The following is a 21415-nucleotide window of genomic DNA, read 5'->3' on the forward strand; positions in this document are numbered from 1 at the left end:
TGGGTTAGCTCTGCTTAAACACACACATATGCATACGCGTCCGCACCCTCTATTGTATATCAAAACCATGCTATCATTCAATTAAAAAGAGAATCTCCTTTTAAATATTTACTTCTGGGACTGTAAGATGGTTCAGTGGGCAAAGTATTTTGCTGCCAAACCATATGACTTAAGTTGGATCCCCTAAGTCCACATGGTCGATGAAGAAACTGACTCCCACAAGTCGTCCTGACCTCCATACATGTGCTGTGGTATGTATGCGCCACCATAAGTAAAAAGTAAAAATAAATAATAAACAAACAAATCAGGCTTCCACTCCCCAGATATTTTCCAGTTCCAGACATCGGCTGTGAAGAAATCACCTGGGCCTGGAGGACTTTTAGGGGTATTTTATTTGATCAGACTCCCTCCTCCCCAGACCCCCGTGAAGACAGTGTTAGAGAAGAAAAGGAAGACTCATTTTGCTTCTATCAGATACCACTGAGGCACTGTCTGGTTTATTAGATCTAAAGAGCCAGGACTCATGTCAAAAGCAGAGGAACTACCAACACATTCCAGGTTAGAACCCCAGGACCCAGTGGAACTGGTGGTCAGTTCCTCACATGTGGTTCCCAGGGACCCCTGGCTTCCTCCAGGTCTCCAGCCTTCCTCCCTTCTTTCCTCCAGAAGGGTCGCACAAGGCCATCCCTGGTGAACCCCAAGTCCTGCTGTCTGCTGGGAAACAGTACTAAGGTGGACAGCAGGATGTTGTCTGTTGCACCTGCTTTACCAGCTGGGAAACAGAACCCAGGCTCAGTACAACGACCTTTGCAACCAGTGACAAGACAACAGGCAACTCAAACCACAAATAATGCGAATGGTGTGTGAATCACCCTTTAGAGCAGAGGCGACGAACTCAAAAGGCCCTGAGGTACAGTAGGGATGGGGCTCCAAGTGAAGGATGGAGAGGAAGGTACAGCCTTCCTCACCCAGGAAACTCGGCTGATTTAAATGTTCCCCTTTTTAAGTTTCAAACATGGGTAGCAAATACAAAAGACTTTTTAACTCTGTAACTTCTGTCTTACACAAATTCCCAGTTTAAATTTCAAGCTCCTTTTCTTCCTCAAATAATGGAACCCAACCGAATGATCACATAGAATTGCATAGGTCAACATTGTAACAAAAATATAGCAGCTTCAGATACACCAGTCTTCCCATTTAAAAACAAAATCAAGCTGGGCTGTGATGACACACACCATTAATCTCAGCATGGGAGGCAGAAGCAGGCAGATCTCTGTGAATTTGAGGCCAACCTGGTCTACAATAGCTAGTTCCAGGACAGCTAAGACTGTAACACAGAGAAATCCTGTCTTGAAAAACAAAACAAAAAACCAATAAAACCAAAATCAAGTCAAACTGATAATTCAAAATTGCTCTTTTTTTTGATACAGGGTTTCATGTAGCCCAGGCTGGCCTCCAGTTCATATTGTAACTGAGGGGGAATTTGAATTTCAGATCCTCGTCTCTCTACTTCCCAAGAACCAGGATTATAGGCATGTGCACCTCTTCCACTTCATATAGCTGTGGGGATCAAACTAGCACGTTAGACTCTCCCTAACTAACTGAACTACACCCCAGCCTCTAGCTCACACTTGAATAAGATATGCTAGCTGGACCACTTCCCACGGGACAACCTTGCATTATTAAAATGATGTCTGCTTCCACCCCATGCCAGGAAGATGCCAATCCCTCTGCACCTCACTCTCTTTGCATGAGACTGAGAGGGAACAGAATTAGGCTGTGGATCACCAAGAAGAAACTGAGGTACAGAGCAGGGAGGGTCCCCTCCCTTGGCGCTGTCACAGATAGAGTTGAAAGGATGACTCAAAGGTACGTAGCTCCTCACAGGGAGCTACGCCAAGCACAGCACAGTTGGGTATCTGCAGAGTGGAACACAGTTGAATATGTAAGTCTATCTGCTCCCCTCGGACAATGCTTTTCTCACATCAGGGAAAACCAGTAGGGCCCTTCCCCTTCTAAAGACTGATTTCTCCAGGGGCAGGCAAGGCCAAGAGGCAATCCCCAGTTGCCTCTGCGTGAACCCTCTGTGACTCAAAGCCTTAGAGGGAAGATTCCAGAATACTTGGGCTAGGACCTGAACTCTAATATAAGTCGGGGAGCTGAACACCCCAACACCCTGGCTTTCCCTGTCCTTGGTGCTCTAGGCAGCTCCCAGGAATCTTTTCCACAGAGGATTTGGCACAGTAATCAGTGTCTACACGGGAAAGACCAAGGCCCCCTTTTCTCACAGCATGCAAGGCTCTTTCGGTCCTGGCCCTGCAACACACAGGTCATCTCGACTCTGACCTGATAGCCTCCCTCCCCCCACGGCAACAGTCAGGTCTTGAGTTTGACTTGTTCTGGGGACCAAGGACTTAGGAAAGCCAAGGGGATCTCTTCACAGACTGACAGGGAGAAGGGATTGGCTTTTCTATCTCTCGAAACTGTCACAACTGGTATTCTGAGAAAATAGATTATTGGGGTTGGACCGTCCTACAGGCTGTGAGATGCCCACTAATTGTCCCCACGCAAGTTTCCAATGTTGCCTGGAGGTGCATCCTAGTCCCTGGTGGAAAGCAGGGGGCTGGCAGCTTCCTGGGAAACAGAAGCCCCAGACAGAGTGGCATGTCTGCAAAGCGGTACAATGTCTCCTTGGCTCCGAGAAATGAAGACACAGAAAGACAGGACCACCTTGCTCACAGAGTTAGGAAACACTAAGTGTGGAGCTGGCCCATGGGCCTTGCTGCCTCGCTGGCAACAGTGAAAGCAGCAGTCCCCAAGCAAGTGGGGTCTCTGTAGTCAGTCAGTCACCAGCTGCTGAGGTCAACGCTGTGACATGGAAGCCCACTGAGAAGGTCCAGACCCCAGTGTGCAGGTTAGGGCCAGTCCAGGGGTCCGGCCTTCATCTTGTGTCCTCCAAGGTCTCAGATGGCATGCGGACAACTCCATCCTGGGCTCTGGCTCCACTCCCTCGGTCTTCACAGTCTCCATTGGGACACATAGCTGTCAGTGCAAGCTCCTCCTCTGAGACCTGGAGGTGTTCTGGAACATTCGAGAATGAAAAGATCAAGTTTATGAGTCAATATCCAGCACTTAAAGGGAAGAAGTTGGCCCATGATGGACTTTTGGATGTCAGATGGCTCGGCAGGTAAAGATTTTGGCTGCCAACGCCGACAACCCGAGTTTGAGTCCCAGGATCCACATGGTGGAAGCAGAAAACCAACTCCCTCAAATTGTCCTGTGACCTCCACAAGAACACCATGGCATGTGCACATCGGAAATGTAAAAAGCCAAGCAAAATACAGGTCTAAAACTATTTTAGAATAGGCACACCCCCTTTGACCCAGCAAGCCCACTTTCAGCTGTGTATGCAAGGGCATGCTTAGGAGTGATCTCCACACTCCTGCCACCATCTCAGTACCAGTCTAAGGGTAAAATGATGGGTCAGCAGAGAGAAAGAAAAGTCCCAGGTCCTTATGGGGTCTGTGAGATCCTGGGATGATACTGACCAACTCTAATGCCACCGCCGCTGTTTTTTTTTTTTTTTTAAGAGATAGAAGTCTCTTATAGCTTACACTGGTTGAGTCTTGGCTTCCCCACCTGCAGGTGAAACCGTTGCAACTGATCCTCAGCATCCAGAGAACTCACCAGACAAACAATCTGGGGTTTTTATGTATGCTGGGGCTCTGCATTAAGAACGGGGCTGGGGACACAACTCAGTGGGTAGAGTGCTTGCCTAGCACACATTAATCCCAGGTTCAAGCCCTAGCACCGCATAAACTGGGAGTGATGGGTGCCTGCCTGAAGGAAGAGGGAAGTGAAGGAAGAGGATCAGAAGGTCAAGGTCATCCTTGGAAACATTGAGTTCAAGGACAACCTAGAATATATGAAACCCTGTCTCAAAAACAAAACAACATAAAGAGTACATAAATAATATTTTAAAAACAAAACCAAATAAGACAACAACAAAAGGTTGTGCATGTAGCTCAGAGTGAGGTTGTAGGTCCATCTCCTAGATCACACAAAGGTGTTTTGTTTAAAATGAAAGATGTTGTATAAAATTCTATAAAACTAAACACCCTCCCCCACACACATACACTCAGCAGTAAAAGGTACTTGCTACTATTGCAGAGATTTGGGTTCAGTTCCCAGTCAGTAACTACATAGTGGCTCACATGGGTCAGTAACTACAATTTCAGTGGATCTAGCACCCTCTTTTGGCCTCAGTGGGCACTGAGTACACATGGTACACATGGTACATATACACACATATATGTACACATGGTACATATACACACATGGAGGCAACACACATACATAAATACAGTATAACAAGTGCTCTCATAATGTTCACATTCTATTAGGGATTATATATAATCCAGAGATGACTGAGATGTACAGGAGGATGTACATAGGCTAAACATGCGCACTGTGCCCCCTCATTTCTCTTGTGTGTATGTGCACGTGTGTATGTCTTTTCATGTATGTGGGTGCATTTGTGTGGGTGCCAGTACACAAGTGAGTGTCTGCACGTGCATACATGCACACACACGTGGTGGCTCCCCTGGGGTTGACGTCAAGAGTCCTCCTCCATTGCTCTTCCACCTTATCCATTGTGGAAGGGTCTATCTAGCAAACCCCAAGCTTGTAAGTCTGACCAGGTTTGCTAGTTTGGCTGTTCTTGGTTCCTCTGCTTCCTCTTCCTCCCTCTGAGGCTGGGACTATAGGCCTGCTGGCACACTCTCTTGGTCTTGAGTGGGTTTCTGGGGATCCACCCTCATACTTGCCTAGCAATCGATTTAACCACTGAGACATCTCCCTAGACCTGCTACTCTATTATTTTACATAAGAGATCTGAGCATCTTCAATTTTCATTTTTGGTCACTTAATAAATGCATGCCATTTTATATTTACTTATTTAGTGTGTGTATGTGGTGTGTGTGTGTGTGTGTGAGAGAGAGAGAGAGAGAGAGAGAGAGAGAAAGAGAGAGAGAGAGAGAGAGAGAGAGAGAGAGAGAGAGAGAGAGAGGATGACTTGTGGGTTGTCAGTTCTTTCCCTCCACAATATAGATTCTGGGAATCAAACTCAAGTCTTCAGTCTTTGTGGCAAGCACCTTCACCCACCGAGCCTTCCTCCTGGCCCAGTGTGTGTGTGTGTGTTTTAAGCCACTGTTTGTAGCAAATTATCAGGCAACGAAAGAAGGCTGCTGGGTCCGTGAATGGTCAGTTTTAAATAAGGGACACAATAAAAGCTTATTCTTTGCCACCACTCACTGTTGGTTCCCTACTCTTTCCTTGCCTCCATTTACCAGCAAGATGACCCCACCCTGGAAACCACTCTAGGTTAGTTTCCTCCTTTCTAGTCTCTCAGCCTTTGTGGGTGAGGTCACCCGATATCCCTGTAGGGGCTGCTGTGGTCCCCTCTAGCTGGAATCTGCCTCTGATCTCTGTGTTTCCACAGGCTGACATCTTTATGCTTGTGTCTAAGACCCTGTGCCCCTGAAGGGCATCCTGGCCCCCGTGTGGTTCAGCTCTCCACTTCAAGGCCTTCCCTTGCCCTCTGCACCTCAGCCCTGAGCACCCTTGAGGGGGCTTCCTTTTCTGAATATGATATCTGCTATCAACCGTTGCTCAGGGTGCTCTCTGCATCTTCCTATGTCTGCATACAGGAAGCCCTGTATCTCAGCTGAAATGCCACTAGCTCCTTAACACTCATGTTCTTCGGGGGACACTGGCCTGCCCCCGCATCCCCCACTATGCATATGGAATTCCTGTCCTATAATTCTCTTCCTGCCTTCACCAGGTTGGAGGACTCTTAGGGCAGGAACTCTGCCTGAGCCCTGCTTGGAGGGACAGGCACCAGAATGCTCCTGTCATTCTTAGCACGGAGGAAGTGTGTCCTTAAGGGCCCTATATTCACTCAGGATCCAGGCAGCCAATGTACTTACCTTGAGCTGGGCCTTGGGAGGAGGTGGCATATCCTTGGTTCTTCCTCTGGTTCCGAGGACCCCAGGAAAAGCAAGTCAGTAGGCCAGGGAGGCCCGGTCTTTCCCAGGCACCTTCTGCTAGAAAGAGTTCAAATCCCCAAGACAGAGGTCAGCTAGTGCCTGCTCCAAAACCAAGAGACTTGACTTTGTACTGCCCTGCTTTCATCTGTCTGGTTATCTCACTTCAGCCTCACAGATTTCTGTGATATGTGCACATGCTGGGGAAACCATAGCAACAAAATGACATGAAATCGATCACAATCACATACCACTGAAGAAACCTCTCAGAGAACAGTCATTTCTTTCTCAGTTTTAGTTCAAACCCTGCCTTCTTTTCTTACCCCAATTCTTCATTTGTTTATTCATCCATGACAGGATCTCACTATGTAGTCTAGTTTGTCCTTGAACTTTCCATCCTCCTGCCTCGACCTCCCAAATGCTGGGATTACGGGTATGCATCATTGTGCCTTGTTTCAAACTATTTCAGAACACTAATAGATTAATTTTTTTTAAATGACAGGGTCCCATTTCTTAGCTCCAGCTGGCCTGACACTCACTATTTAGACACTCAAACTCACAGAGATCTGTCTGCCTCTGCCTATAGGTGCTAGGATTAAGGGCGTGGGTTACCATGCCTGACTTCCATAAACTGTTATAAAAACCTGCAAGGAAATGGATGCACAAGGAGTTATAATTAACTCATGGCCTTGAAGTTTTTGTTTTCTCATTGTGTTATTATAAAAGTTGGCAAGAGTTGGACATAGCAGAAGATGATACATCTGCTAAGGTGCCATTTTCCGGAGTGTCAGTGTTTATTTCAAAGCAAGGATTAAGTCATCCATTTTGGATGCCAGGCAGGGAGTTAGGAAATGGGAATCCTAGGGTTGTTAAAATCACAAGAGAGCAGTGAAGAAACCATTTGGTCATTGCTGAGAGAGCCAAAGATCAAAGGTTCTGAAATTTCACTACTGAGTTTGCGAGCAGGAGGGAGTGCAGGCTTTTCAGAAGGCTCCCCCGTTTGAATGGAAGGGTGGGGCGAGCTATAGAAGGAAGAGAAGAGAGGGTTCTCTGGGCTGGGTCACAGTCAGGTGCACAAAACCATGGCCAGAGTTAAGCGTTCCTGGGGGAACCGAGAGCTAAGAGAAGGAAGGTTTAGAGTTTTCTAGGTGCCAGCTCATTAGTCTAGGAAGAATTTGTGTGAATTTCCTTCTTTCCCTCAAGGCCAAGTAAGGAATCGGCTGGCTAGATATGATCAGAACAGGAGCACACACGGGGAATTTATTTCCCTCATTTTTCAGGATGCTGGAGGTTGTTCATCCTCCAGAGAAGGCAAGTTGACCAGAAGCTAGGGCAGCCTCCAATGACAGAAATACATTTGCCAGGCTGGCAGGCGCAAGTGTGACGTTTGGAACATCAGATAGTGTCTCCCCGCTGAGATAGGTCTGACGTCTCCCAGTGGCTGGCTAATGGCCAATAGCAGATGCCCTGGAACACCCCCACACAGTCACTTATTAACTGGGAAGCTTAGTAAAGAGTCAAACGGAAGGGAGGTGAGCAGTGCAAAGATCTCCCAGTGTCTGCCCCAGCTCCACTGAAGGCCCACATTTTAATCCCACTATACTGCAGAGTTCCTGCAAAACCTGCTGCCCTGGGACACCTGACCCGGCAGTAATGGAAGAGTCCCCGGCTGGGAGAAGCTCCCACTCCTTTCTACGCTTTAAGCGTGTGTGAAAGAAAAAGGTGACCCCGCCACGCCTGGCAGCAGTGATCAGCGTAGGCGGGAAGTCAGGAATCACTGAGGTCACCATGGTCTCTGTCCCTTGCGCTTGCTTAGCAACACCAGGTTCCTGGCACCTATTTCGTGCCTCTGCCAGGAACTGTGTCCGCCTTCCGCCCTTCCACACCGAGACTCTCGGCGCTGCTCACGCTCTCCCCCAACTCCTGCGACAAACATGCCTGCACCGCGCCCTAAAGCTCCAGTCACCCCCTCCAGCCCGTCTCAGTTCTTCACCATCCCCCACGCACACCACCCAAACTTTTGCACCCCGAAACGTTTCCATCTTCTTCCGCTATCCTCAGTCTCCTACAACTTGTACATTTTGTTCAAAACAGTTCAACTCTATCCACTTACTGACCAGCTGAACCCTAGGCTCCTTGTCCCCCATTTCACTGGCAGTCTGGATCGACTCAACTCCTTTCCAGAGTCAGGTCACCTTAGGCTCAAAGGCCTTGTGCTAGGGACTTCTCTGCTCCGGGTCTCCGTTTACCATGGTGCACAACAGAGTTGGGTGGCCTAACGGGGTTCAACCGGACTAAAGGAACTGAAGTCTTCCCCTAGACGCCTTCACCGGTACCCAACCCGATCCCGCGCAGTCTCACCTGGTCGACCTGGCCCGGCAGCTTGCAGGGCCCTGCAGGCCGCCTCCTGGACCGCCAGGCTGGAGGCCGGGGAGCCGGGACGGAAGGCTGCAGCTTGCACCGGGCCCCCGACCTGGCGGCCGAACACCGAGCGCAGCAGCGTCTCCAGCAGCTGCAGTCCCGACACCACCGCGTCCACCGCTCCCGCGTCTGCCACCAGGACTCCGACCAGAGCTGCGCCCTCCGGTCGCCGGCCGCGCACATCCCGCAGCATCTCCCGCAGGAGGCGCCGCGGATCCCGGGCGGCCAGCGACGAAGATCGGCACAGCACGAAGACCAGCGGAGAGCGGATAGAGCGCGCTGCCTTTGCCCCCGGAGCCCGATGCGGCCCGATGGCCGCCACGGTGGCCGAGCTCTCGGCCTCTGTGTCGTGGCCCGGCTTACCGGGCTTCCCCGACTTGCCCGACGCTGGCTCTGGCTCTGGCTCCGGAGGGAACACAGCGCGGGAGAAGTCTCGCAGCAGCGCACGGCTCTGCTCGCGCTCCCACAGTTCCCCCACCAGCAGCACCTGCCCGCGGCCGCCCGCAGCCTCCAACAGCGCCTGGAAGGGCGGCTCGGCCGGGCTCGCCGGCTGCTGGGCCAGCGGCTCCAGCTCGCTCTCCATGCTGGCCTCCGCGTCTTGCGCGGGGCCGGAGCTCCGCAGCCTCCTCTCCGGACACGCCCTCGAGGGCCGAGCCTCCCCGACCCCCTGGCTCACTGGCTGCGTCCTGTGCGCTTCTGTCCCAGTACGCTGAATATCATTCATTCATTCATTCGTTCATTCAGACACCCAGTGCACACTTCCTGAGCACTTAGTAGGTGCGGGCTCTTGTGGGGTTGAGGGTGAGTGGACGTTAACGTATTCACAAACGTACCCGCTCACGATAAGATGGTTTTGAACCCCGGAGCAGATTTATTTATTTTTCAAAAAGACTTATTTATTTATTTGATTTTATGTGTATGAGTGTTTTGCTTGCGTGTACGAGCACTGGCACCAGCGGAGTTGTGAATATGTTCTGGGAATTCAACCCAGGTCCTCTGCAGAAACAGTTAAGTGCTCTGGATTGTGGAACCATCTTTACAGTCTCAGATGTATAGATTTATTCCTTTCTTTTCTCTCCTTCCCCCACCGCCGTACTCTCCCCCGTCCACCCCCCCCCCCGCCCCAAGACAAGATCTCACCATCCTATCCGAGAATCTGGAGATCCCTTAGTCTCAATTTGGAATTATAAACCTGTGCCACCGTTCCTAGCTTCTGGAGCTAATGTTTAATATAGAGGAGTCCTACGGGGCTTGAGAGTAGGGGCTACTTTTCCAGTGGTGTAGGCTTTGGAACCGAGATGGAGCAGAAGAGTGAGTGAGAACGGGCAAGGGAAGCGAAGCATGGTGTCCTAGTTTTCATTTCTGTTGCTGTGATAAAAATACCCTTACCACAAACAACTTAGGGAAGGAAAGAAAGGGCTTATTTTAGTCCATGGTTCCTGGTCGCAGCCCATCACTGCAGGGAAGTGACAGAGGTAGGAGCTCCAGACTGCTGACCACCATCACACCCACAGTCAAGAGTGGAGAGCCATAAACTCTCCTTTTGTACAAGCACAGCAAGGGATAGTGTCACCCACTTTCAGGCTGGGTCTTACTGCATCAATTCAGTCAGCTGAGATGATCCCTGCCACCCCCAGACTTGCTCACAGGCCAACCTGACCTCGACAGTTCTGCACTGAGACTTTCTTCCTAGGTGATTCTAAATCGTGTTGGCAGTTAGAATTAACCATCACCTAGGGCATAGCTCCTCTACCGTGATCTTGTTTTCAACCACCGACACTCCCTTCAAATGGATCAAGGCCACTATTTCCACAAATACTTGTTGACTTCTGGGTACTGCCTGCTGTAGTTGTGGGACTGTTGTTCCCTATGGACCAGAATATAAGGCAGTGGTTCTCAACCCATGGGGGATGAACAACCCTTTCACGGGGGTCGCCTAAGTCCATCGGAAACCACAGATATTTACATCATGATTCATAACAGTAGCAACATTAAAGTAATTAAGTAATAATGAAAATAATTTTATGGTTGGAGGTCACCACAACATGAGGAACTGCACTGAAGAGTAGCAGTATTAGAAAGATTGAGAACCTTGATTCAGAGTTCGATGTGGGATGCTGGCATGCTGTGGTATTGGGGTGTGTATGTGTAGGTGTGCATGTGTGTATGTATCTATGTCTGTGTGCCCATCTGTCTGAAAACCAGGTTAGAAGCAGGAACATATTTTCTATGATTTTCATGGACTGTTGCAGCTTTGTCCAAAGGAATGTCCTGTGAACTATTTTTCCCACCCTGTGCAAATACAGTCACACCAGGCTAACATGGTTATTATTGTACACAGGAGAGGAACCGGTGCAAATGACTTTTACATGCTATTTAATGTCAATTTAAACTCAAAAGGCATCTGTGGCTTATATCTATCATCTTTATTCCCCTTCATTTCACTACATAGTAATCGCCCCAAAGGCTGTTGGTGTCAATGCCCATATAATTTTAATTCATCATATAACCTCAATCCTCTCTTTGAAATACCTCGTTCCCTACCCTTTATAACTATGTTCCAACAGCATGGAGGGGTTTTCATGTCCATAAAATGAATCTTTCTTGGATACCTACTGTATGTATAGAGCAGTCCAAGGTGCCCAAAATATGCGCCCTTCCTTCCTTAAGAGTCTAGTAGTGGTTTTAGCCAGTATTTGGAGGAAGGCGACATATTTCTTCTCCTCTCTGCCTCCTTCTTGGTTTTTCGAGACAGGGTTTCTCTGTGGCTTTGGAGCCTGTCCTGGAACTAGCTCTTGTAGACCAGGCTGACCTCAAACTCACAGAGATCCGTGTGCCTCTGTCTCCCAAGTGCTGGGATTAAAGGCGTACACCACCACCACCTGGCAAGACAGGGTTTCCTTGTATAGTCCTGGCTGTCCTGTAACTCACTTTGTAGACCAGGGTGGCCTTGAACTCAGAGATCCACCAGCCTCTGGTTCTCATGCTGGGATTAAAGGTGTGCACCATCAACACCCACCTAAGGCAACATATTTTTTATCTGGTTCTCATTAATGGGACTCCTCTTTACTAGGTCTTTGGGGACTCAGTTTTTAAGAACAGTGATTATTCTCTCATCATACCACCAAAATGACAGCTAAAGTTCCAGCTATCAACGTCTCCCTCTGAAGAACTCGATGGCAGCACTGGAAAAGAACAGAAATCAAACACTCCATTAAGAGACTAGGGGTTGGATGTGTATCTCAATGGTAGAGTACTGGCATGCACAAAGCTCTAAGGAGGACAGCAGCATGTCTGATGGTTAATCTTCACTGTCTTCTTGACTAGATTTCAAGTCATTTGGAGACACACTCTGGGTGTGCCTGCGAGGGTGTGTCCAGAGTGATTTAAGTGAGTAAAGGCCTATCCTGTATGTGGGTTGAAACCCCATATGCACTACACCCCCCCCCCATCTTGTGTGTGCACGCAAGGTGGAATTGAAAGGGAAAAGGAGAAAGGGAGTTGAGCCCCAGTAATCATTTCTTTGCTTGCTCCCTGGAAGCAGTGTGACCAGATGCCTGGGCTCCTGCTACCGCAGCAGAGTGGCTCTTGCTGCTGTCTTTCTGGGTGTAAGGGAATACACCTCAAACTGCGATCCAAAGCAAACCTTTTCTCCCTAAGTTGCTTTAGTCAGGTAGTTAGTCACGGCAGCTAGAAAAGCGATGGCTATGGAAACTTGTACTTGAAAGGGCTATTTCTGTGATCCACCCAACCATGTGGTTTGTAGATCTTTGGGATTGATTTTTGGAAGGGATGTGGATGAGTTTAGTGCTGTGTGCTAGAGAAACCCCAAATGCTCTGAGCAGAGTTTAGTGGTGGGTGAGCAGAAGAGCAGAACTCTTTCAGGGTAGACAGTAAAGATTGTGTTTAGAAGGTACCAGAGGGAAACAGAAACTCTGTCTTGGGTCAGATTAGGGGCTATCCATGTGCTATTCTGTGAAAGAATATGACCACATTCTGCCCATGCCCTGAGAACTTGTGTGAGGCTGAATTAAAAGGGAATGAACTAATTTGTTAGACAGAGGCTATTTTAACACAAATAGAGCAACACTCAGTGCTGCAACTACTGATCACTGTTCTTATCCAGGTTTACAGTGAGAAAGAGCAGCAAGTGGGGCTGTTGGAGCCCAGATGATGTCATAAAGAACCCCACATTTGGGATAAAGAGTTGAAGAACCTGACGTTTTCCCTAGTGGGTTTCCCTTAAGGTTTGCCTGATTTTTCTTTGCTATGCCCCCATTTCTCTCTTTCATGGAATGGGAATATTCATTTTGTATCATTATACATTGGATATATATATATATATATATATATATATTATATTACAGGGGCTCACAGTTAAGAAGTTGTGTGACTCTTGAGGGAGACTTTGCACCTACACTTTTGAATAATTTGGAACTGTCAAGACCGTGGGGGGGGTTTTGAAATGGGAATGGATGTGCTTTGTGTTATAGATTGCCATGTGTCTGCAAAGCCTGGAGGATGAGAAGTTATGATTTCAAGATGATGTGCTTGCAATCCCAGAGAACCTAGACAACAATGAGGGCCCTAAGAGAGACATACATAGATCTAATCTACATGGGAAGTAGAAAAAGACAAAACCTCCTGAGTAAATTGGGAGCATGGGGACCTTGGGAGAGGGTTGAAGGGGAGGAGAGGGCAGGGAGGGGAGCAGAAAAAAATGTAGAGCTCAATAAAAAATTAATTTTAAAAAGATGATGTGCTTGAATTGGAAAGGTGGCTCAGTGGGTAGAGGCCTAACTTGCAGGCCTAATGACCTGAGTTTGATCTTTAAATCCCACGAGGTAGCAGAAGATACCAGAGAGTTGTCCTCTGACCTCCACATGCATGTGGTGGCATGTATGCACCTGCATCTACATGCTTGCAGCTACACTCCTGTGTGTGGGTGTACACACGAAATACATTAAATAGCATTTAACAAAGTGATGTGTTTAGGTATAAAATTGACAAGGGATGGACTTGTAATGATTAATTTGTTGTCAAACGATCCTCGAGAAGCACATCTAGGCATGTCTATGAGGGTGTTTCCAGAGAGAGATTTAATAGATGAAACACCCATCTTGAATGTGAGCAGCACCATCCTATTGGCTGGGGTCCTATACAGACTGAAAAAGGAAAAAAGAAAAAGTGAGCTGAGTACTGGCAGTCATCTCTCTCTGCTTCAAAGAAAAATTCTCTTGTAAAACTATTATTAAAAAAAACCTTGCAAGTAAAAAACAAAATCACATGAAGAAACAAACCAGACCCAAAATCTACACATCTTAATGAAGTCTGTACAGTTAGAACAGCCTTTCTGAAGCTGCAGAGCTTCCTGCTGGAGTTTACACTTTCTGCTTTTGGGATATGGAGACAATGTGACCAGTTGCCACGGGTTCCTGCTGTTCCCTCTCTTGCTACCACACTTTCCCCACCACAATGGACCGGCGCTCTCAATCCATGAGCCAAAACAAACCCTTTAATCTTCAGCTTGCTTTTGCCAGCACATCAAGAGACGTAATTGCGTGTGCTGGCTAGGTTTTCGTCAACTCGACACACTCTAGGGTCATCTGGGAAAAGGAACTTCAGTTAAGTAAATGTTTCTATCAGATTGGCCTGTACACAAGTCTCTGGGGGCATTTTCATGCTTAATGATTAATATGGGAAGGTGCCGTTCACTGTGGGCAGTGCCAGCTCTGGGCAGATGGGGTTGGTGTAAGAAAGCAGGATGAGCAAACCACAAAGAGCAAGCCAATAATTAGCACTTCTCCATGTCCTCTGCTTCCATTCCTGCCTCCAGGTTCCTGCCCTGTGTTACTTCCTTGGCTTTCTCCCGAGGACGGAGTGTAATCTGCAAAATGAAATAAATTCTTTTCTCTGCAAGTTGCTTTTGGTCTTGGTGTTTATATAGTAATAGAAACCTAATTAGGACCTACAGCCAACACAAGGGATTAAATCACTTGTCAAAACTTTGGCTCTCTCCTGGCCCCTGTTCTTTTCATCAGCTAGAATCCCTAAGCCACGCAAGGAGGAGAAGGGAGTGCCAGACCCCTTTGCTGTGGCTTTTCACCTCATTCCTAGTTTGTACCCTGCTCTATCAGTGCCATGCAGGGAACTGGGACTAGAGATGGGTAATGATTCCTACCAGACACCAGAGCACATGCCTAAGATGTTAACTTGGCCCTAGTTCCCCTTCCCTTTTTATTTATTTGCCTTGAGGTGGAGGCGTTGTGGGGGTTTCTCCTGTTTTTACATTAGCTTCTTAGCATCCTTATTCCTCTTCCTCTGTAGCACAGTCAGGGTGTATACACAGAAGGGGCTCACTTTTCAGGGACGCTTTGACCTTGAAAGTGGGGGCAGGCTAAGAGGATGGCCGGGCCAGGATGAGCCAGGTGAACAGAAAGGGAGTTAATCCCACTAGGTCACCTCTTTAAGGAGTATGGACATATCATGGAGCACTCCTGACTGTCTACTCTCCTCTTGGGCTCTCAATATCCTGGTAATAAATTCCAAACTTTCCAGAGGTGGGGTGCGAGGTAGACCAGATAGAGGAGGGGATGCTGAACAAAGGTTGGAGTCCAGGGCCAGTGAGTTTATCTTTACCTGTGCTATTTACACAGCAAAGGTCTGGTAGGAAATTAACAGGAAATTACAGAGACTTTAACAACAAAAACCAGTCAGAATGCCAAGAATCTTTCTTCTTCCTGGTCATCCACACCCCTGGAAGCAATATAAACCAACAAGAGTTCTTCTTTCTGGTGTTCTATGGCTGTAATCGGAGACTGGGATTTCTGAAACCATTTGCCCTTTCTGTCTGCTTCAGCAGGATTTCAGTGAGGATGAAGGGTAACAAGGAAGGGTTAGTTTGGAAAACAAAGGGCACATTTTTGACCCCTTTTCATGATGCCTCCTTCCTCTTCCTTGTTTCCTCACTTTCTGCCTGTTTTCACTTTCATGGTTTTTCCTTCTCCACTGTTCATTCTTTCTTCCTGCTTCTCTCCTTCTCTGGACTGTCTCTTTTTTACCTGATTGTTGTTTTATGGGCCATGCAGTCGTAGGTGGAAGCAAGAGACTGGGAGCTGCCTGAGTAGAAGTCAGAGAAACCCCAGGACCCATAAAGGAATGAGGGTGATAGAAGAAAGTACAGACCAAAACCATTCTGGCAGGGACTGTGGGTACTCAATGACTTGCCCCAGGCTGTGTTCTGGCTGCTGGATGGCCAGACGGGGCACCACTATTGGAAGAGTTCATTTCTTCATCTACTTGGCAAGGGTTGGTTTCAGTCTGGCATAGGAAAACATATTTCCATGCCAGCTGGCCTTCACTTGGAGGTAATCATCTCAGTTTTACTTGAGGAAGGTGTGTTAAAAAGACTGGACGAGGCACTGGAGAGATGACTCAGCAGTTAAGAGCCCTGGTTGTTCTTCAGAGGACTTGGGTTTCTTTCCCAAGTCTCACATGGCTGCCAACAATTATCTGTAACTCCAGTTCTAGGGAGATCTGATGCTTCCTTCTGACCGCTGCAGTTACCAGACATGAATAATAGACATACATGCAGGTGAAGCATCCATACACATTAAACAAAACAAAAACCTTAAACATAGAAGAATTAAAACAAACATAGAATACTGGGAGACAGAGACCTGGCATACGGAAGCCCCTACTGTGTTCTTGATGGGCCCAGGAGTATTTAACAGGATTGGGAGGAGGTACAGTCAGCCCCTGGGGTGTGCCTGCACTGACTGAGGGAGCTGGAGGGGACAATCCTATGTGCAGACTCAACACGCAATGGCAGAAAGTATATCAACACTTGCCACGCTGGTGTCCTGCCCACAGCCCTAAGGTGACTTCATGGAAATCTGCTCCTCTAGGTGACTGGGCAGCTTTCTAGAGCTCTCCCCCTCCCCCAAGTCACTCCTGTTTGCAGCTCCATGGTAACTGAGCTCTTCACAGCCTCTTGCCTTCCTAGTCTCTGTTCTCTTCTTCAGTCCCTGCACTCAGTTACTCTCTGAAATTTTCTCTTTCCAGATACTGCTGTGTTATCTGGGGCCGGAAGCTCTGGGAATTGCCCATTGAGACAGTTGAGTCTACCCTGAGAAAAGACCAGAGGTAGACCATGGACTTTTTGGGGACCTCTGTTTGCTGTACAGGGGAGACTATGGAAGGGAAGTCTCCCCCACAACGGCTCGAAGGTTGAGGAGAGCATTGCTCGAATAAACAGACCTTCTTCCTGCGTTCTGTTGCTGCTCAAGTGCGTATGTTGTAGTGAATGAAGAGCTAGAGGAGAGAATGTCTTCCAGGACTTGAGAGAGAGTGGAGGTGAGGAACTGATCTCTCAGGTGGCAGTGGGGGTTGGGGGAGGTGGACTAGGCAGGCAAGCTGGAGTTCTAGGGCACAGATAAACTAAAGGTGCCTTTTTTGGTTTCCAGACAAAATACTGGAACTAACACCAAGAAAATCTAACAGAGGCCCGGTGGTGGTGGTGGCACACGCCTTTAATCCCAGCACTCAGGAGGCACAGGCAGGCGGATCTCGGAGTTCGAGGCTAGAGCCTGGCCTACAGAGTGAGTTCCAGGACAACCAGGGATACACAGAAAAATCCTGTCTCAAAAACAAAAACACTAACAGAGGACATCATTGGCAAACTAAATGATACACAGGTAAGAGAAAGAAGAAGAATAACGGACACAGAAAAACCTGAGGTGTTAGTAGTTAATAGCGGCGAACGAAATACTTCCATAAAAAAGCAGAGACTGTCAGACTGAATTAAAAAACGCAGAGCATTCACGGAGAGACCGTAGGCTGGGCCATGGAACTAGTCTCAACTTTCAAAGGAAATGCAACATGGAGATGCAACATGACCAGCTGCCCCAGGCTCTTGATGCCACGAAGGGCTGTACTCTTCAACAGTGAGCCTAAATAACCCTTCCTACCTTGAAACACAAACAAACACAAACAAAAAACAACAAACAAAGCTTTGAAGATTCACCTCACACATGGTGTGACGTATTAAGCCAACAATCAATCATAGAAATATTAAGCTGTAATCAATCCCAGTTGGATATCGATAAATTTCTAGAATTTATGAGAATTGAACAATATGCTTTGAGTTGATCAATGGGACAATTTTAAAAAATCACAAATGATGTCAAAAAATATTTTTAATTGAATAAAAGTGAAAGCAGGGAGCTGAGGAGCTGGCTCAGTGGTTAAGAGCACTTAATGCTCTTGCACAGGACCAGGGTTTGGTTCCCAGAATACACATGGAGGCTTAACCCCAATCCCAGGGGATCTGATGGCCTAAAGGGCACCTCTTTGAACACCAGGCGTATAAATGGTGCACATACATATACACAGGTCAAACACTCATACACATATAACAAACAAATCTAAAATGAAGTAAAAATAAAATACCATAAGTTGTGGGATGCAACCAGATTCATAAATAAAAGAATTTTTCCTTTTTAAATTGATTTTTATTGAGTTCTACATTTTTCTCTGTTCCCCTCCCTGCCTCTTCCCTCAAGTCTTCCCCAAGGTCCCCCAAAGTACTCCAAATTTACTTAGGAGATCTTGTCTTTTTCTACTTCCCATGTAGATTAGATCTATGTGTGTAGAAGGAGCGGCGGGCTGTGTCTGGCGGGCTGTGTCCCGCCACCCGGCTAGCTTTACCCAAAATAATTACACGGAAACTGTATTCTTTTAAACACTGTAGGCCCATTAGTTTTAGTCTCTTATTGTTTAATTCTCATATATTGCTTTAACCCATATTTAGTAATCTTTGTAGCACCACGAGGCGGTCCCTTACCAGGAGAGGTCTTAACCTGCATCCATCTCAGAGAGGAGAAGCATGGTGACTGCCTATGGTGACTGCCTGAAGCGCCCAAAAAGGGGAAATGATGGAGGAGTGTCTATGTGTTACTTTCATTATTAATAAAGAAACTGCCTTGGCCCTTTAAGAGAACAGAAAATTAGGGAGGCAGAGTAGACAGAACAGAATTGTGGGAAAAAGGAAGCAGAGTTGGGGAGATGCTTCAGGCAGTTGCCATAGGCAGTCACCATGCTTCTCCTCTCTGAGATGGATGCAGGTTAAGACCTCTCCTGGTAAGCGACCGCCTCGTGGTGCTACACAGATTACTAAATATGGGTTAAAGCAAGATATGAGAATTAAACAATAAGAGGCTAAAACTAATGGGCTGACAGTGTTTAAAAGAATACAGTTTCCGTGTAATTATTTTGGGTAAAGCTAGCTGGGTGGCGGGATATAGTCCGCCGCTCCTTCTACAGATTGGCGCCCAACGTGGTGACTAAATCCACTTAAAAACCTGAGAGGGCTTTAAATAAAGGAGAGAGAGAGTTTAACACAGCTTTTTGCTGTTTGCTAGGACGTGCCGTAGAGAGATTTCCTGTTTCGGCAATAGCGGCAGAGAAAAAGCTAAGTCATTTTAAAACGCGGCTTCCTTGTGCTGTGCCGCCAGTGTGAACTCTGGCTTTAAAGCATTTCAATGGCCTTTATGGGACTGGATATTTGTGTTCCCGCTTGGGATCAGAAGGAGAGTACACTGAGACCAGGCCAATGGCTCAGCTCTCCCCGCCTGCACCTGGACAGATGGCAAAATCAGGCTTAGGCAGGCGGAAGAACATGGCGGATTCCCGCCACAATACAGAGAGATGTTTTCAGACTGCGCAGTGCTCTGCGTGTCAGATTTGTCTGTAACTTGGATGAAAAGAGTTTTTGTGCCACACGCTCAGTCTCAGAGTTAAAGTGCTGAGTGCGGCTCCTACCTGGTGGCCCCAGAACTAGCAGAAAATGGTACATCCTCCATTTTGAAATTGGAGAGAGGTGGAGCCAACATCCATAACAGCTCGCCACTCTGCAGCCCAGATCTGCAACTGATTCAGTCACAAGTGGCTCCACCATGTTGGACTGGGCGTGGCAAGCACACAGTACCTGTTTTTGACCCAGGAATGTCACAGCTTAGATTCTTAAGTGCTTAGTGATTTAAAGGTGCAAATCAAAAGTGCTCCTGGATAGTAAAAAAAAATTACAGATTCACAATAGGACAGATTCAGATATAAAAGACATTTAAATGGATCACAATGTTGGATGAATGTGCATAGGCTTGAGAAAGAGAGAAGAAAAAAATATAGAGAATAAAGTTAATGCCTTTAAAAAAGGGTAAAGTCTTTAAAGAGACAGAATAAAGTAAACTGATAGAGTAAATATAAGCCACGTAAACATGGAAAATTCACAGAGTCTGGATTCTTTGTATTATTGTGTTTTCTTTAAAGTTTTTGACTGTAAAGGAGCTAAATACAGAGAGACATTTCATTGTATGGGCTGCTAAGCTGATGAACCTACATATATGTTCTAAAGGTATCTTGACTTCAGAATTTGGATCTAAGGATATCATGCTTTGGAAAAGAGTTTCTTCTTTTGTTTTCACAGAGAATAAGACACTGTGGATTGTTTTTAATCCCAGTATGGTATGATAGATCATGCCCTCCTGAAAGGTTTTCTGTAAACAAAAAATTACTTCACTCAACTACCGACTGAGATGAACCTAGCAGACAGGTTATACCATAAAAGACCTAAATAACAGCACTCCCATTTAGCAGGAAGCAGTTTGGAAAAAATAACTGCGCCCACATTCCCAAATATTGTTTATAAATGTTCTTTTACATTTAAAGGGGGATATGATATAGATATGAATAATTTGCATTGGTATGGATTTTAAGGTCAATTTTGTTATATGTATATGTATTTCTGATCTTGATTAAGCTATTGTGATTGTGTAGTTCATTTTAAAAAATGTAATGTGTAATTAGGAAATATAGGTTGTTAATGGATAATCATTGATAATAGTTAAGCTTGTAGTCATGTTATTAGATTTTCTAGATATGTAGAGATATATTTCAGTTAGACAGACATTCTTCATATCTTTCAAAGGCTACAGAATATGGCATTTTAAATGTTTTAATAACTTAGGGTTTTTCATGACAATGAGACACGTCTGCTCCTGGCAGCACCAATCTACTTTAAGAGGAAGATGGGCATCGAAGAGGCTACTTATGGAGTTTGTTAGCCATTTGGGCAAGAAACTGCTCTTGCCTGGACTGTTGCATAAACTGGACACAAAGAACCCACAGAAAGAGGACTGCTGAACTTGCCTAAAGGTGAGATGGTCTTTTGGGGTTCCTGATTTGTGAAAGAGTCTGTGAGACATTCTGCAGGACACAGCAGATAGTGACTGAACTGTCTTTGGAATTTTTCTGCTTCATGGAAATGTCTGCTGGATACTATGGGCCTGAAGGCCAAAGATAGATGCCCCAACGGTACAGAGGAACTTTGGGTGACTGTCCAGGAATCAAGATGTCTCTGCCATTTCTAGAGTTTTATAAGTTACTTATTTCTTGTTTACTTAGGTAGTATTATATCCTTCTGGAGTCTTTGATGGAGTTGAAGAATGGTTCAGTAGTTATAGTTTTCCTTAGTTATGATAAAAGATAAAATAGATTTAAATATTGTAACTGTAATTCTTGCTTGATAACTGTTTTGTTATATATAATTTTACTATGTTAAAGTTAAAGCCTTTCTTTTTTGTTTAAACAGAAAAAGGGGAAATGATGGAGGAGTGTCTATATGTTACTTTCATTATTAATAAAGAAACTGCCTTGGCCCTTTAAGAGACAGAAAATTAGGTAGGCAGAGTAGACAGAACAGAATTGTGGGAAAAAGGAAGCAGAGTTGGGGAAACGCTTCAGGCAGTCACCATAGGCAGTCACCATGCTTCTCCTCTCTGAGATGGATGCAGGTTAAGACCTCTCCTGGTAAGCGACCGCCTCATGGTGCTACACAGATTACTAAATATGGGTTAAAGCAAGATATGAAAATTAGCCAATAAGAGACTAAA

General features: G+C 46.4%; 1 protein-coding gene across 2 annotated transcripts; it reads right to left on the reverse strand.

Moving 5' to 3' along the window:
• Window positions 1–374: 374 nt before the first annotated feature.
• C8H2orf72 (chromosome 8 C2orf72 homolog) lies at window positions 375–9119 on the reverse strand. Of its 2 annotated transcripts, none has more exons than XM_038340018.1 (3): window positions 8406–9119; window positions 5988–6101; window positions 375–3081 (listed from the first exon to the last, which is right to left on the reverse strand). In XM_038340018.1, the coding sequence occupies exons 1-3, from the start codon at window positions 9046–9048 to the stop codon at window positions 2942–2944; spliced, it is 897 nt and encodes a 298-aa protein (XP_038195946.1). In that variant the 5' UTR covers window positions 9049–9119; the 3' UTR covers window positions 375–2941. The 2 variants fall into 2 exon arrangements, with proteins under 2 accessions (XP_038195946.1, XP_038195945.1); XM_038340017.1 differs by having other exon boundaries at window positions 5988–6104; window positions 8406–9116.
• Window positions 9120–21415: the final 12296 nt, after the last annotated feature.

Source organism: Arvicola amphibius, chromosome 8, assembly GCF_903992535.2.
Source record: "Arvicola amphibius chromosome 8, mArvAmp1.2, whole genome shotgun sequence".
Lineage (NCBI taxonomy): Eukaryota > Metazoa > Chordata > Mammalia > Rodentia > Cricetidae > Arvicola > Arvicola amphibius.